The sequence below is a fragment of the Sorex araneus genome, chromosome 3, assembly GCF_027595985.1.
Source record: "Sorex araneus isolate mSorAra2 chromosome 3, mSorAra2.pri, whole genome shotgun sequence".
Lineage (NCBI taxonomy): Eukaryota > Metazoa > Chordata > Mammalia > Eulipotyphla > Soricidae > Sorex > Sorex araneus.
Genome location: NC_073304.1, coordinates 205,735,793 through 205,751,560, shown reverse-complemented (window position 1 = coordinate 205,751,560; position 15,768 = coordinate 205,735,793). Strand labels below are relative to the sequence as shown.

The window sequence follows — 15,768 nt, the reverse complement described above, 5'->3', positions numbered from 1 at the left end:
CAGTGGGTAGGGCACTTGCCTTGTATGCAGCTGACCTAGGTTGGATCCCTGGCATCCCATATGGTTCCCTGGGCCTGCCAAGAGTGATTCCTGAGTGCAGAGCCGGGAGTAACCTCTGAGCACCACTGGGTGTAGGCAAAAAAAAAAAAAAAGAAAGAAAGGGGCTGGAGAGATAGCACAGCGGGTAGGGCATTTGCCTTGCACGCGGCCGACCCGGGTTCAAATCCCAGCATCCCATATGTTCCCCTGAGCACAGCCAGTGGTAATTCCTGAGTGCAGAGCCAGGAGTAACCCCTGTGCATCGCCAGGTGTGACCCAAAAAGCAAAAAAAAAAAAAGAAAGAAAGAAAGAAAAGAAAAGAAAAGAAAAGGAAGGAACAGAACACTATCAGTATTGTTTCCATGTCCTGATATATAACAACTCAATCTTTGGGTTGAACTTGCCTCTCCAGGAGGTATTACTTACACCATGAGATTTCTCGCTGATCACAGATGCATCACAATTTGCTTGAGAGACTTCTCTTGGCTCTACCTTCTCATTCGTTCTCAAGGGCAGGAGCCTGAAACCTATTGATTGTAACATAACCAGGGCCAAAGTCATTGAGAAATATTCAAATGGCATGGAAGGGGCAAGGATGCTATGAGGGAAGAGGTGTGTGATTCAGCCAGTGTTCCACAGAATAAGTTCAGGTTCTGTCCAAAGTGTGGAGACTCTTTAGTTTTGTGCAGCCCTAGAACACAGCTCTGGATCACTTTTTAAAAAAATATTTTGGGGATCCGGAGCCGTGGCACAAGAAACAGACCCTCCGCTCTTAAAGACTGTGATCCTGAGGTCTCCTAACCCATTTTGGCACCAGAGCAGCTTCTTGCAGCCATGCATTTTTGACTGTGAACTGAGCTACAACCTCGTGCAGCCCGGGGAGGGATTTTCCCTCTCTGCCCCGTTTTTCTGAGCGAAAATGGCAGCAGCGGCAGCATCCACGTGGTGAGAGCCACCCTCTAAGACCCCTCAACCTGGAGGTAGGACTTTCTTTAGTGACGTAGCCTGTAGGTGGTCCTGGGACAGGGGGCGTTACCGGCACGCCTTCAGCCCAGAGATGATCCGGAGCCGCGGCACGAGAAGCAGACCCTCCGCGCCTATTGACTGTGATCCTGAGGTCTCCTAACCCATTTTGGCACCAGAGCGGCTTCTTGCAGTCATGCATTTTGACTGTGAACTGAGCTAAAATATTAGAAACCCAAAACGCGGACTCAGAGTCTTCACTCTCAGCAATGAAGAGAAATTATTAGATGATGCCTATTCAGCAGGCCTGATTGTTGGAGAAAATTTCCAAACAATAATAGTGAGTTCTATATGGAAATATGGAATGTATTCAAAGTATACAGAGAATAAAGGGAATATCATTAGCTACTTAGGTGGTGGGTGGGGTGGGAGGGGGGTGTATTGGGGTTCTTGGTGGTGGAACATGTGCACTGGTGAAGGGATGGGGGTTTAATCAGTATTTGACTGTGACTTAAACCTGAAAACTTTATAATTTTTTTTCACGGTGATTCAATAAAATATTTTTTATAAAAACAAATTATTTTGGGGGGCTGGAGTGATAGCGCAGTGGGCAGGGCATTTGCCTTGCACACGGTGACCCAGGTTCGATTCCAAACATCCCCTATGGCCCCCCGAGCACTGCCAGGAGTCATTCCTGAGCTCAGAGCCTGGAGTAACCACTGTGTGCATTGCCGGGTTGACCCAAAAAGAAAAAAACATTATTTTGGTTTTGGGAACACACCAATGGTACTCAGTGGCCACTCCCAGCCTACTAAGAGGTCACTCCCGGAAATGCTCAGGAGACCGTGCAGTGCTGGATACTGAACTAGGGCTTCTGGCATATAATGCATGCACTAGAGCCCACTGAGTGATCTCTCAGGTTCCACTTCACCCTTATGCCACATTTAGGAGTGATGCTTGACAAGGGAAAGACTCTTAATCCCAGCAACAAACAAAAAAAGCAAACAAAACACACACATTTTCTACCTAAGATAAATGATGATTTAGATGTACCTTTCTGTGACGTGAGGGCAATTGTTATTTCCTATTTCATGCCCTGGTTGCAAGCAATTTACTTGGGCAGAAATATGTAGCCTTCAGGTTTTTTCCACTTTCCACTGTGGAGAAGCCTGTGTTCTGTCTTTAATATGTATTTTCTCTTTCTCTTCCCCCTCTTCACATTTCTCTAAATAAACTAAATAAAAATATTTTGCTTCACTAAAATTTTGTCTAGCCTTTCGATTGGAGCAATAGCACAGTGGAAGGCGTTTGCCTTGTATGTGGCCGACCCAGGTTCAAGTCCTCTGTTTCTCTCGGAAAGCCCAGCAAGCTAGCAAGAGTATCCCACCCACACGGCAGAGCCTGGCAAGCTCCCCGTGGCATATTCGATATGCCAAAAAACAGTAACAAGTCTCACAATGGAGACATTACTGGTGCCCGCTTGAGCAAACTGATGAACAACGGGATGAGAGTGCTACCTATATATAGCCTTCAGTTTCAGTCTACAAATCTCTAATAGTGATAGTAAATGTCCTTTGTCCCTAAGAATCTTTTGGCATAGACTCTCTAGGAGTTGGTAGGATTTTTCTGGCTTAAATACAAGGCAAAGAAATGAGAAGCAGAAAGTAGACATTGCCTTCAGGTACAGATGACGCTACTCCTTGCCATGTTGGACCCAAGCCTAGGATCAGGACATAAAAATGATTCTACTTTCATTGGACTGACAGGTCTGCTCCAGTCAGAAAAAAAGTTAGGAATTTCTGGTAGCACAGTTTCCCCTGATCACCAGGTGTGGATTTCTTTATCTGTAGGAAGGACAATATATCAAATGGGCATGCTGCTTTTTCCTGGAAATCCAGGGTTCCACGCAGATGAGTAAGGAGAGAAAATTAAGCAAAGAAGCATTCCGGTTTTGTGTGCAAAGCCTTGGATTGAACCAAGGTCTCGAACACGCGAGGCACATGCTCAGTTATTTATTGAGCCACGTCCTCAGTCTGAGGTTGACTTGTTTTTGAGAGCTGGGAACTTGACAGAGCTCACCTCTATCCCGATTTCTCCAACTGAACTTACTAGCCAAGTTGCCAGGTCCAGGTCGTCTGCCATGCCAGTTGCTGTTGGGGTCACTGCTGTCTGTTTTGTTATACTTGCCATTTCCACTCTTCCTGGGACACTCGAAAGCTGGCTGACAATCTGCTATCTCAGGGTCCCTAACTGGGAGCTGTGGCAGAGGATCAGGATCATTTTCATTTTCAATCTCTAAGTTCAAACTAATCTGAGGGTGCCAAGGAGGTGCCACCAGCTGCCCAGCAGCTGCTTTTTCTGCCATTTCTTTCACCTCCACTGGATAAAAAAGAAAGCAAAATGTTAAAAACAGCATGTGAAGACTAGTAACAAAAGCTTTCAATTCTTAGAAGACTTGAAATTGCATAACTGCCTTGTTTAGAACTGCATCATACTTATCTTGCCTGGAGGGGAGGAGAGGAGAGAACTGAAGACAGATCAAGAGAAGTGCAGAATTCAAGATAAGATTATAGCCTCAAAAACTGAACTTAGATAAGCTGAATTCTAAAGCAGAATGGATCTTCTTGATGTGAAGCTTTTACAAGAAAGTGAATTCTGAAGCTCCAGACAAGAGAGATATATGGAAAGGAATCTATTTGAGATTTTTTAAGTCTTTAAGGCTCTGAGTTTATATTTTAGAAGTGTGTATCTACGTGGGTGTTTTCATTCCAAATATTCTATAGCACTGGCATTAAGAAATTTCATTCCAAATATTCTATAGCACTGGCATTAAGAAATGTAGTCATTATACCCTTTAAATTTACAAGGTAATGGGCCGGAGCGATAGCACAGCGGGTAGGGCGTTTGCCTTGCACGCGGCCGACCCGGGTTCGATCCCCGGCATCCCATATGGTCCCCCAAGCACTGCCAGGAGTAATTCCTGAGTGCAAAGCCAGGAGTAACCCCTGAGCATTGCTGGGTGTGACCCAAAAAGAAAAAAAAATTAAAATAAAAAATAAATTTACAAGGTAAAAGTGACATAAAAGGGTAATGCTGGGGACTGGAGCGATAGCACAGCGAGTAGGGCATTTGCCTTGCACGCGGCTGACCCAGGTTCGAATCCCAGCATCCCATATAGTCCCCTGAGCACCGCCAGGAGTAATTCCTGAGCGTAGAACCAGGAGTAACCCCTGTGGATCGCCAGGTGTGAACCAAAAAGCAAAAAAAAAAAAAAAAAAAAAGGGGGTAATGCTCCCAGAATATATAAAAGTAGCACTGCATGATCTCTACTTGAATAATGTTATATTATGAGAGGCAGGGGTCAAGGGAATTTGGGTAGACTGACAGTATAAATGGATATATCAGTGGTTAAAAGAGTGGCACAGCTGAATATCCAAACCACAAAATCAACAACACTGAAAACAATCAATGTTAAAAATGTGCCTGTCTGGGCAGAGTGACAGTACAACAGATAGGGCATTTGCCTTGCACACGGCCAACCCAGGTTTGATCCCTGGCATCCCACATGGTCCCGTGAGCCAGCCAGGAGTGATTCCTGAGCACAGAGCCAAGAGTAAGCCCTAGACACAACTGGGTGTGGCTTCCAAACAAACAAACAAACAAACAAACAAACAAACAAGAAAAGTGCCTGTCAGGATGGCAGGCTGGGGGTCTTGGTGAGGGGTGAGTGGGAGGGAACCGGGGACATTGGTGGAAGGAAGCTGACAAAGGTGGTAGGTTTGGTGTTGGAGCACTGTACGTCTAAAACTCAACTATGAATCACTTTGTAAATATGGTTCTTTAATAAAATAAAATTTTTTGTAAAAAAATGTTATGCGTTAAATACCTATTTTTCTGTGCTTTGATATAATACTCATTTTTATACACACACATATATGTAAGTAGTAGAGTAGTTCCTGTGAAGTCTATAAAGGAAAAAAAGTTTCCCTTTGTAGTTGGGAATCAGAAAGTCCTTGCTTTTTTCTTTTTTAATAGAATAACAGAAGAATGTGGGAAAACATTGCAGCACACACTGTGTACTTAAGAGATACTAACCAGGTCAGAACTATGATTTAAACTTCATTCTGTCAGACAAAACCATAAATTTATACTCACTTTTCCATTTTAAGTATACCTCTCCATCATCTTCTTGATTTCTTGATTTCGCATTACAGAGTTCAGAAGATACAGACTCCATACCGATCCTAAGTTGTACAGGTTTTTGGCAGGGAGAAGAATGGGCATAAAAACGTAAGCTGCTCAAGATTCTGACACCGCCCTGAGTCTACCAGCCACCACAGAGGATTTCTGCAACTGAACTGCCTCCTACTCACCACCAGAGGGCACAGGATCCTCACCTGGTAAAGCCCTGACCAAGTCTGGAGGAAACTGGAGGTCCCTGAGGGCGGATTGGCATGGTCAAGAGGGCACTATTCAGCTGTGTCACTTTGGGGCGGGCACCAGGCTCTCTAGGTCTTCCCTGGCTAAGAAAGGAAAGGTCTGGGTTAAATAATCTCCACGGATTGTTTGAGGTTTTTTTAACAATGAGATTTCTTGATTCTAAGAGTAATCGTAGTGGGGCTGAGAGATAATACAGTGGGTAGGGTGCTTGTCTTGTACACGCCGACCCAGGTTTGATCCTTGGCATCCCATACAGTCCCCTGAGCCCTGCCAGGAGTGATACTGTCTGCAAAGCCAGGAGTAAGCCCTTAGCACTGCCGAATGATAACACCCCCTTCAAAAAGAAAATTCAAAATGTAAGACTGCCTACATATGTATCATTTTACAGTTCAATGGGCTGATAGCACGCCTTGTATGCAGGAAGTCCAAGTTCAATACCAGGCTCAGAGGCAACTCCTGGCTGTGTTCAGAGGTCACTCTTAGTGATGCTCAGGGATGATATGCAGTGCTGGGGATCGAACTGGGGTCAACCACATGCAAGACAAGTGCCTTACCTCCTGTGTTATCGCTCTGGGCCAAAAATGTTTAACTCTCTTTTTATTTGTTTCTGTTTACTCTTTGTGGGAGCTAAACCCCGTAATCTAACTTTTGCTATTATGGCTATGTTACTCCATTCATTTCTATTAATTATGTGAGAGCTAAACCCTGTGATGCCAGCTAGACGGCCTTCAAGAATTCCCTTTATAAAGGTAAAATACACTAATCTAAAAATACCAGGGCATTCTCCTGATTCTCCCTCATGTACACATACACCAATCTGAAGGAAATAGCAAAGTCTCAGTCACCATGAGCTGGGAACAGTAGGGGGCGATGCAGTAAGTCATTATTTTCCAGAGTTGACTTAAAAGCTGTTAATTCGAATGCTGTCTTTAGCCACGGAAAAGTAAACATAAAGTTGACAGACTAGTCTATCTTTGAGAACATTTGCTGACTTTAAAATAATTCTTGCAAAGGAAATTTTGTTTTACCTACGTTTTTAGTATCCCTGGTATTCCTGTATTCACCTTCTAGTGGTCTGGACTGAAGCCACTTGGTTTCCCTGATCTGGCTGCAAATCAAGTATCACGGAGCTACGGCAGTAATAGTCCAAGCCCTGCACTGGAGTCAGTGATTTTTATTTTTTTGTCTTTTTTGGGTCATGCCCAGCAGTGCTCAGGGGTTACTCCTGGCTCTGCACTCAGGAACTATTCCTGGCAGTGCTTGGGGGACCATATGGGATGCCGGGGATTGAACCTGGGTTGACCGTGTGGAAGGCAAATGCCCTACCCTCTGTACTATCACTCCTGCCCCTGGAGTCAGGGAATCTTATGTCAAAGGATATTGGTTTCTAAATAGTTTGGCTTCTGAAGTACTGCCAAATGGAATACAAAGCATTTCTTTTCGTAAGAAAAACAATATGATGGGGCCAGGAGCTAGCACAGAGGTGAAGGTGTATACCTAGCATTGCGCCCAACCTACATTCCTTTCATAGCACCACGATGTCCTATGAGCATTTCCCTGTGCAGACATGGCAGACTCCAGCGCCATCAGGTGAGGCCTGTGCATCCCGAGCACCACAGGGCCCAAGCAGCCCTGAATCCTCAGCCTTTGCATTGAATCAAGGGTCCAGCTGGTCAAGAAATAACAGTGGAGGCCCCAGGCCTCCGGACCATTGCTCAAAAGGCAAAAAAGAAGAGAAGGGGCCGACAGCAGATAGGGCTCTTGCCTTGCATGACTAACCCTGGTTCGATTTCCAGAACCCGCTATGATCCTCTGAGCCTAATGAGGAATAATTCCTGGGCACAGAGCCAGAACTATACCCTAAGCACCACCTAGTGTTGCCCAAAATCAAAAACAAATGAACAAAAAAGGAAAAACAACATGGAGACCTGTACGCTTTCCTCTGACAACTGATGAGCTCTTCTAATTAACCTGAAAACCATTTTACCTTTAATGTCACCAATAAGTTTCCATTACAGAACTCTTTCTTACCATGGACAGAACCTGGCAAGATGTTATCTCTCTATCACTATTCTTCATCACTCATAGTCTCTTTGTTACTAGGTATATGAAGATCATTCAGTGGCCTCAAGGTTATGGGGACTCTTGAGATATGGTGGCAAAGAATATTAAAAATGTTGGCCCAGAGCAATAGACAGTGGGTAGGGCACTTGCTTTGAATATGGCTGACCCAGGTCTGATTCCTAGTACCTCATATAGTCCCCTGATCCCAACCAGGAGTGATTCCTAAGGACAGAGCCAGGAGTAAGTAGTGAGCATTGCGCCTCCCCCCCCCAAAAAAAAAAAAAAAGAAAAGAAAAACTACATACACATGCATTAATATTTTTTTAAAAAGTTAACCCACTTTGGGGCCAGAGTGAGAGCACAGCGAGTAGGGTGTTTGCCTTGCACGTGGCCAACCTGGTTCAATCCCCGGCATCCCATATGGTCCCCCAAGTACCGCCAGGAGTGATTCCTGAGTGCAGAGCCAGGAGTAACCCCTGAACAACGCTGGGTGTGGTCCAAAAAGAAAAAAAAAAAGTTAACCCACCTGTTGAGAGTTTGGTTCCTGCTTCTTCCCAAATTGTCCTTGGCTCCTTGAAAGGACTGAAACTGTTCGACTTTGCTTTGTTTTCCCAAGGCACAAAGAATTGATGGCTTTAAAAGCAATTAACATTTTTCAGTATTACAGTGAGGAAATTCTCTTCTCACATTTTTTTCAAAGCCATCCTTGATACAACTGTACCAATAAACGGAGGTACTAAGTAGACTTTCCCTTGCATGTTTCACATTCAGAAACTCATCTATTAATAGAGACCTCTAGAGATTCCAGTCTCTCAAAATTTAGTTCAGAAAATAAGCAAAAAGACCTAGGGATGTAGATCATTTTAGTGTGCTTATCTTGCATATGTGAAGCCCTGAGTTTGATCCTTAGCACTGCAGCTACCACCACCACAACAACAAAAAAGGAGGAATGAGCAAACAAAAAAATCAACATAGCAAAAATCTAGCCAGAGAAACAGTACAGGGGTTAAGGTGCTTTCCTTGCACAGAGCCTATGCTGGAACTGCCTTTTGTCTCCTGAGCACCACCAGGTGTCATTCCTGAGCACTGTCAGAAGTAGCCCCAAGTACTGTGGACTTGTGTCCCAAAACCCCTGCCACACCCCAAAAACTAGACAATTGGTTGGTTATATATAGCTTAAGTGGCAGAGCAGATGCCTGAGATGGGAGATGTCCAGGGTTCGATTCCTGGTACCACCTGGCCTCTAAGCCCCACCAGGGTTAGCTCCTGGCGAGGCTCAGGGGACCAAATGCAATGCCAGGGATAGAACCCAGGTCGGCAGGGTGCAAGGCAAACACCCTACCAGCTGTACTATTGCTCCATCCCTCCCCTGTAATATTAAGGAGGCAGGCTCTGTGGCAGAAGCCCCAGCTTCTATCTATGACTTATCCAAGAGGGTTCTCTGTTTCTCATCCTTAAAATAGGAACAAAATGGGACCTGAGAGATAGTAGAGGAGGCAGGACAAGCCCACATTCAATCCCCAGCACCCCACATGGCCTCCTAAGCACCAAAAGTGGCCCCTGAGTACAGAGCCAAGAGTCAGGCCTGAGCACTGATGGGTGTAGTCCACAAAAACAAGATAAAACAAAACAGAAAACCAGGGACAAAATACATTCCTGAATCCAGCAGTAAGGATGCAACAGTTATATGGTGGTTGTTAATAAAACCCATTAAAAAATCAGCCTTTTTACCATGGACCAACAACTTGAAATAAGTTCTGTAATAAGTCTTCCCAGAGGAGCCAGCCCCTACTCTACCTTCATCTCTGTATTTCCACTGACTGTGGGAAATGTAAGTCATCAAGTGTGGGCATCACTGTAAAATGGCAGGTTCTTCCACTTGAAAATCCTGCATTCAAGAGGCAGTTATTACTGCTGTCTGTGTGAACTTGTTGAAAGCCATGCATCATTCGCTCCCTCATTCCTCCAACAACCAACTATTGACTAGGTGCTGGGGCACAGAATGAGTCATAGGTCCTGTCCTTGAGTATCTCAATGTATCTTAATTCCTAAGCTCCAAACTAAACATTCCAGACAAGCTCCCATGAGGTCTCTTTCCCACCTGACACAGCTTCTCTGATCACCAGGTCCCTCTCTATCTGATCAGAGGTTTAAGAACTTGCGGCTCATTTATCATCATTTCTCAGAGTCAAATATAGAGTTTTTGGCTCTATAAATATCTGTTGAATGACAATGAGGGCAAAGAGTTGGCTCAGGGGTAGAACATACACCTGGTATGTATGAGGTTCTGGGTTCCAAGTCCAACAACAAATACAAAATACAACAACAAAAGACAAAAAGATATTTTGTTAAATAAGCAGATGAAAGAACAAATAAGCAACTTAGAATGGAAATTTCTTAGGACCTGCTTAAGACAGCCTATACAGCAAGTTGAACTATATGAAATTGTTGATTTTTTTTTCTTTTTGGGTCACACCTGGCGATGCACAGGGGTTACTCCTGGCTCCGCACTCAGGAATTACTCCTGGCAGTGCTCAGGGGACCATATGGGATGCTGGGGTTCGAACCTGGGCTGGCCATGTGCAAGACAGATGCCCTACCCGCTGTGCTATTGCTAGGCCCTGAAATTGTTGATTATTTCAACCTTTAACAACAGCAGTTTGGGGGCCAGAGGAATAGTACAAAAGGTAGGGTATTTGCCTTGCACATGGCTTATCCAGGTTCAATTCCTGGCATCCCATATGGTCCCAAGAACCCCCTGAGTAATTCCTGAGTGCAGAGTCAGAAGTAGTGCCTAAAATAAAATAAAATAAAATAAAATTTAAAAAAAAACTAGGGGCTGGAGTGATTGTCCAACAGGTAGAGTGCTTGCCTTGCACACAGTTCAATTCCCGGCATCCCATATGGTCCCCTAAGTTGCCAGGATTAATTCCTGAGCATAGAGCCAGATGTGACCCTTTAGCATTCCCAGGTACGGCTGAAAAAGAAGAAGGATGGATGAAAGGATGAATGGATAGACAGATAGAAGAACAAACAACAAAAATAACAGTTTCGGGCCAAGGGAGATAGCTCAATGCCTGGATCACCTGCTTTGCACGCTGGGGTCTGGATTTGATCCCCCACACTGTATGGTGCCATGAACAAACCTCGAACTAGCCCCTGAGCAACACCAGGTATGGCCAAAAAAGTTTAAAAAAAAATAGTAAATTTATACAATTCAATATGATGCATAGGATCTATCTGGGTTTTGAAATGGGTAATGAGTAGTATCTACCTTGGAATTCCACCTTCATGACTTTAGCTCCCAAACCGGGCCCCTGACATGTGAGTCACTAGTATTTCTTTTATTTCTTCCCCAGCTCCCTGTCACTAGCACTTCTCTCAGCTCTGGCACACAAGCTGGAATGGTACTGAGCCTCGCTCCAGGTCCTGCTCAGTCTGCCCAGCCTCCTACTTCTTTACCTGATGGCTCTTCTCTGATTGCTCCTGGGTGTTTTCTTCAAAGACTTGGGTGAAAGATTTCCAGCCAGGGTCACTTCTTCTCCTGCATTTCGGGCTAAAGTGCTCAACTCCCTGAAAATCACTCACTCTTCTTGGGGTCTCTATGAGGATCGGGCAATTGCTACCAATATCTGATAGTTGCAGGACAGGAGGAATATAGTTCAAAGTTGGGGGACCCCGGGCTGGAGGTAAGGTCTTTAAATACTCTCTTAAAGAAATCCATGATGACATCTTTTCTTCCTGCTCCTTCTGCATCATCTCAACCTCGTCTAGTTTCTGTTGGATACTCCTGACCAACTCAGCATTCTGGTGCGCTATGGTCTGTGAAATCTTTAGATTCAGCACACACTTACTGATGTACTCCTCAGTCTTGGAACGGCTGTTCACATTGCTCTTGGCTTCTCTAGGAGGCTCCACTAGGCTGGATGAGTTAAGGGAATCACTTTGCCAGTCGCAGTCATCAAAGGAGAACTCAACCTCAGTTTCTGAAGAGCTCTCATCCTCATAGGAACAGCATGCCTCTCTCTCTATCTTCTCCAATTCCTCTTCCAGGGACTTCAGTTCATCCACCTGGTTCTGTCCAGCCCCCTCACAAAATGAATCTGCTGCTGGGGACTCTTCCTCTCTGTCCTCTTGCACACTTAGGCAGCCTGAGTTGATTTCATTCATTTCAAAGCTGCAGAGGCTTGCCCGGCCTGGGCTGGGGCTCCTGGACTCTCCTGCCACAGAGCAATCAAAGTAAACCGTGTCTTGGTGCTTGGTCTCCTTGGTCATCAGGCTTGGATCTGGGACCTGAGGATCTGGTGTTACTTTCTCAGTGGGAGAAGAATGACTCTTGGGTGAGGGAAGCTGACTGCCTGTTGGAAAGAGAGGTACACACGGTTGACTAAAGTGGTTGCAAGCAGCAGCAGCTGCCTGTTTGAGGCATGTGGAACGTAGACAGCTTTTTGTTTCTCCCACCATGTTCCCAGGTGTAGAAGACTACCCAACACACACACTCATGAAGCTGAGAGGGTATCACTACTCTAAAAAACTGGGGTATACAGAGAGACAGTAACTTGGGGGCTGAAGTGATAATACAAGGGGAGGGTGTTTGCCTTGCATGCGGCCAACCTGGTTGCAATCCCCAGCATCCTATATGGTCCCACAAGCACGAACAGGGATGATTCCAAGTGCAGAGCCAGGAGTAACCCCTGAGCATCACTAGATGTAGCCTCCAAAACACCAACGCATGAATTTTTGCTTTTTGGGTCACACCCAGCGATGCACAGGGGTCACTCCTGGCTCTTGCACTCAGGAATCACCCCTGGCAGTGCTCAGGGGACCATATGGGATGCTGGGATTTGAACCCGGGTCGGCCGCGTGCAAGGCAAACACCCTACCCGCTGTGCTATCACTCCAGCCCCACCAACGCATCTTTTTGAGTAATTTTTTCTTCTTTGCACTACTCTATATTTGCTATAATGAACTATAATAACTTAAAATTTTAAGATAATAATTTAAAATTTGAGGAGCCGGAGACAAAGTACAATGGGCAGGGCACCTGCCTTGCATGCAGCTGCCCTGAGTTCAATCTACGGCATCCCATATGGTCCCTGAGCACTGCCAGGAGTGACTGCTGAATGCAAAGTCATGAGTAACTCCTGAGCATCAATGGATGTGGCTCAAAAACCAAACTAAAATAAATAAAAAATATTTATAATTTAAGAAGAAATTAGATAAATTCCTAAGGATAATTATAACAAGAAGTAAATTAGCTCTTACTGCTTGGATTTATTAATTTATAAATTCAAGTAAGGTGTATATGGAGCCCCAAAGGTTTAACTTAGAAAATTTTTTTTTTCACTTTTTGGGTCACACCTGACGATGCACAGGGTTTACTCCTGGCTCTGCATTCAGGAATTACTCCTGGCAGTGCTCAGGGGACCATATGGGATGCTGGGAATCGAACCTGGGTTGGCTGCATGCAAGGCAAACGCCCTACCCGCTGTGCTATCGATCCACCCCCTAACTTAGAAATTTTAAGTAACTTGATTTTTCCCTAAGGCATCCACCTTTCTCTAGCATAAGTGATATGCACTGTTTGGAGAAGTCACAAGCTTATGACTCAGAACACATTTATCTCAAATTATGTTTAAGCTTTAAAGAACATACCCATTTCCTTCAGTTCTTTTATTTCCAAGTCAGAAGTCTCTTTTAAATATTCTGAAGTCAGTCCTAGACAGACATTGGTATTAGGATGGACTTCATATCTGCGCACCCTGGAACTCTCAGTGGGCTGAGTTCTCTGGCCTCCAATAAAATCCTGCAACAAAAGGGAACAATGCCAAGGACATTGCAATTATCTGAAAATCACTGGTATCTTAGAAAGAGATCAAGGTGTGAATATATTCCCCCAACCCTGTTAGGAAGACTAGTTCTAATGAGCTAATCTATGGTTATTTCCGATATTTACAAATTAAGAACTAAAATGCCTAGAGGGAGCCCTCTGTTTACTGATCACTGCCACCCCACACATCTGGCCTGCCTTCAGCAGAGGAAGCACTTAAGACTTTTCTCAGAAACACAGAAAATTTGTAATGAAGATTTCCCAAACTTCTTGCAACTTGGTCTCAAGTTCCTCCTTAGTCTCTAACTCCTTATTCCCTTGGGAAGGGTACACAGAAATAAATCCCAACAACTTCAGAGGTTACCTTTAAGTCATTCTTCAGAATATACTGGATATCTTGAAGGTTCATAGCCCGGTCTCTCTGCTTGACCTGGATCCCTGACTTAACAATGTCATAGTAAGGTTTTGGAAGTCTGACATCAGCTTCCAAATAATTTCCCAAAACTATGGCTTCTTTAATGTCTGCACCATCTAAGTCATTCCAGGGTATGTTGTCTGTTAGGGGAAAAGTCACAGGAAGTAGTATTAAGAAATCAGATGAGGGGGCTGGAGCAATAGCACAGAGGGTAGGGCGTTTGCCTTGCACGTGGCCGACCCGGGTTCGATTCCCCAGCACCCTGTATGGTCCCCTAAGTACCGCCAGGGGTAATTCCTAAGGGCAGAGCCAGAAGTAATGCTTGTGCATCGCCAGGTGTGACCCAAAAAGAAAAAAAAAAAAAAAAATCAGATGAGGGGCCATAGCAATAGTACAGTGGGTGTTTGATTCACATGTGGTCAACCCAGGTTCGATCTCCGGCATCCCATATGGTCCCCCAAGCACCGCCAAGAGTGATTCCTGAGTACAGAACCAGGAGTAACCCTTGAGCATCACAGGGTGTCACTCAAAAGCAAGAGAGAAAGCAAGAAAGAAAGCAAGAAAGAAAGCAAGAAAGCAAGAAAGAAGGAAAGAAAGAAAGAAAGAAAGAAAGAAAGAAAGAAAGAAAGAAAGAAAGAAAGAAAGAAAGAAAGAAAGAAAGAAAGAAAGAAAGAAAGAAAGGGAGAGGGAGAGGAAGGGAGAGGGAGAGGAAGGGAGAGAAGGAAAGGAAGGAGGGAGGAAGGAAGGAAGGAAGCAAGGAAGGAAAGAAGGAAGGAAAAAAGGAAAAAGGGAAAAGGAAAAGGGAACAGATGAGGTGCAGGAGAGCATTCGAGAGAAAGAGAGAGAAAGAGAAAGAGAGAGAGATAGAGAGAAGAAAAATGCCTGCCATAGAGGGGGCAGTGGGGTAAGGATGACACATTGGTGATGGGAAATGTGCACTAGTGAAGGAATGGGTGTTGGAACACTGTATGACTGAAACCCAACATGCACAACTTTGTAATTGTGTATCTCATGGTGATTCAATTAATAAAAGAAAGGAAAAAATCATGGGGCTGGAGCAATAGCACAGCGGGTAGGGCGTTTGCCTTGCACGCGGCTGACCCGGGTTTGATTCCCAGCATCCCATATGGTCCCCCGAGCACCGCCAGAAGTAATTCCTGAGTGCAGAGCCAGGAGTAAACGCTGTGCATCACCGGGTGTGACCAAAAAAAAAAAAAAATCAGATGAGGAGCTGAAGCATACAGCCGGTAGGGCATTTGTCTGGCATGCAGCCAGCCCAAGTTCAATGCCCGGCATCCCATATGGTTCCCTGAGCACAGAGTGAGGAGTAACCCCTGATTTTTGCTCTGTGTGGCTCTAAAACAAACAAACAAAAAATCAGATGAGGGCCAGAGCAACAGCACAGTGGGTAGGGATTTTGCCTTGCATGCAGTCCACCTGGGTTCAATCCCCAACACCATCAAACCCACCAAAAGTGACCTCTGAGCACAGAGCCAGGGGTAAGCCCTGAGCACTGCTGGGTGTGGCCCAAAAACAAAAGCAAAAAAAAGAAATGTGACGAGGGTCTGAAGAAAGCACAGTGGGTAGGGCACTTGCCTGGCATGTAGCCAACCTGGGTTTAATCCCAGCATCCTCTACAGTCACCCAAGCCTACCAGGAGATCCCTGAGTGCAGAGCCAGGAGCAAGCCCTGGGCACCAAGGGTGTGGTGCCTCCCCCAAAAAAAAAATAAAAGAAGGGGACTGGAGTGATAATACAGCTGGTAGGACACTTGTCTTGCACACGGTCAACCCGGGTTCAATCTCCAGCATCCCAATCTCCAGTCCCCCAAGCACTGCCACCCAGGAGTCATCTCTTGAGTGCAGAGCCAGAAGTAACCCCTGAGCATTGCTGGGGAGAGGAAGAAGAAGAGGAGGAGGAGGAGGAGGAAGAAAAGGAAGAAGAGGAGGAGGAGGAGGAGGAGGAGGAGGAGGAGGAGGAGGAGGAGATCAGATGAAGACCAGGGTTAAGGTGCTTGC

The 15,768-nt window shown here is 45.1% G+C and overlaps 1 protein-coding gene across 1 annotated transcript in view; it reads right to left on the bottom strand.

Moving 5' to 3' along the window:
* Positions 1–15,768, bottom strand: part of TEX14 (testis expressed 14, intercellular bridge forming factor) — a 99,924-nt gene that overhangs the window by 47,135 nt on the left and 37,021 nt on the right. Inside the window, exons 11-18 of the mRNA XM_055132536.1 lie at positions 13,701–13,891; positions 13,162–13,312; positions 11,095–11,864; positions 8,033–8,139; positions 5,400–5,525; positions 5,158–5,246; positions 3,112–3,381; positions 466–566 (exon numbers count right to left, since the gene is read on the bottom strand). Coding sequence (XP_054988511.1) covers positions 466–566; positions 3,112–3,381; positions 5,158–5,246; positions 5,400–5,525; positions 8,033–8,139; positions 11,095–11,864; positions 13,162–13,312; positions 13,701–13,891 — 1,805 coding nt within the window. The remainder of the gene's footprint in view (positions 1–465; positions 567–3,111; positions 3,382–5,157; positions 5,247–5,399; positions 5,526–8,032; positions 8,140–11,094; positions 11,865–13,161; positions 13,313–13,700; positions 13,892–15,768) is intronic.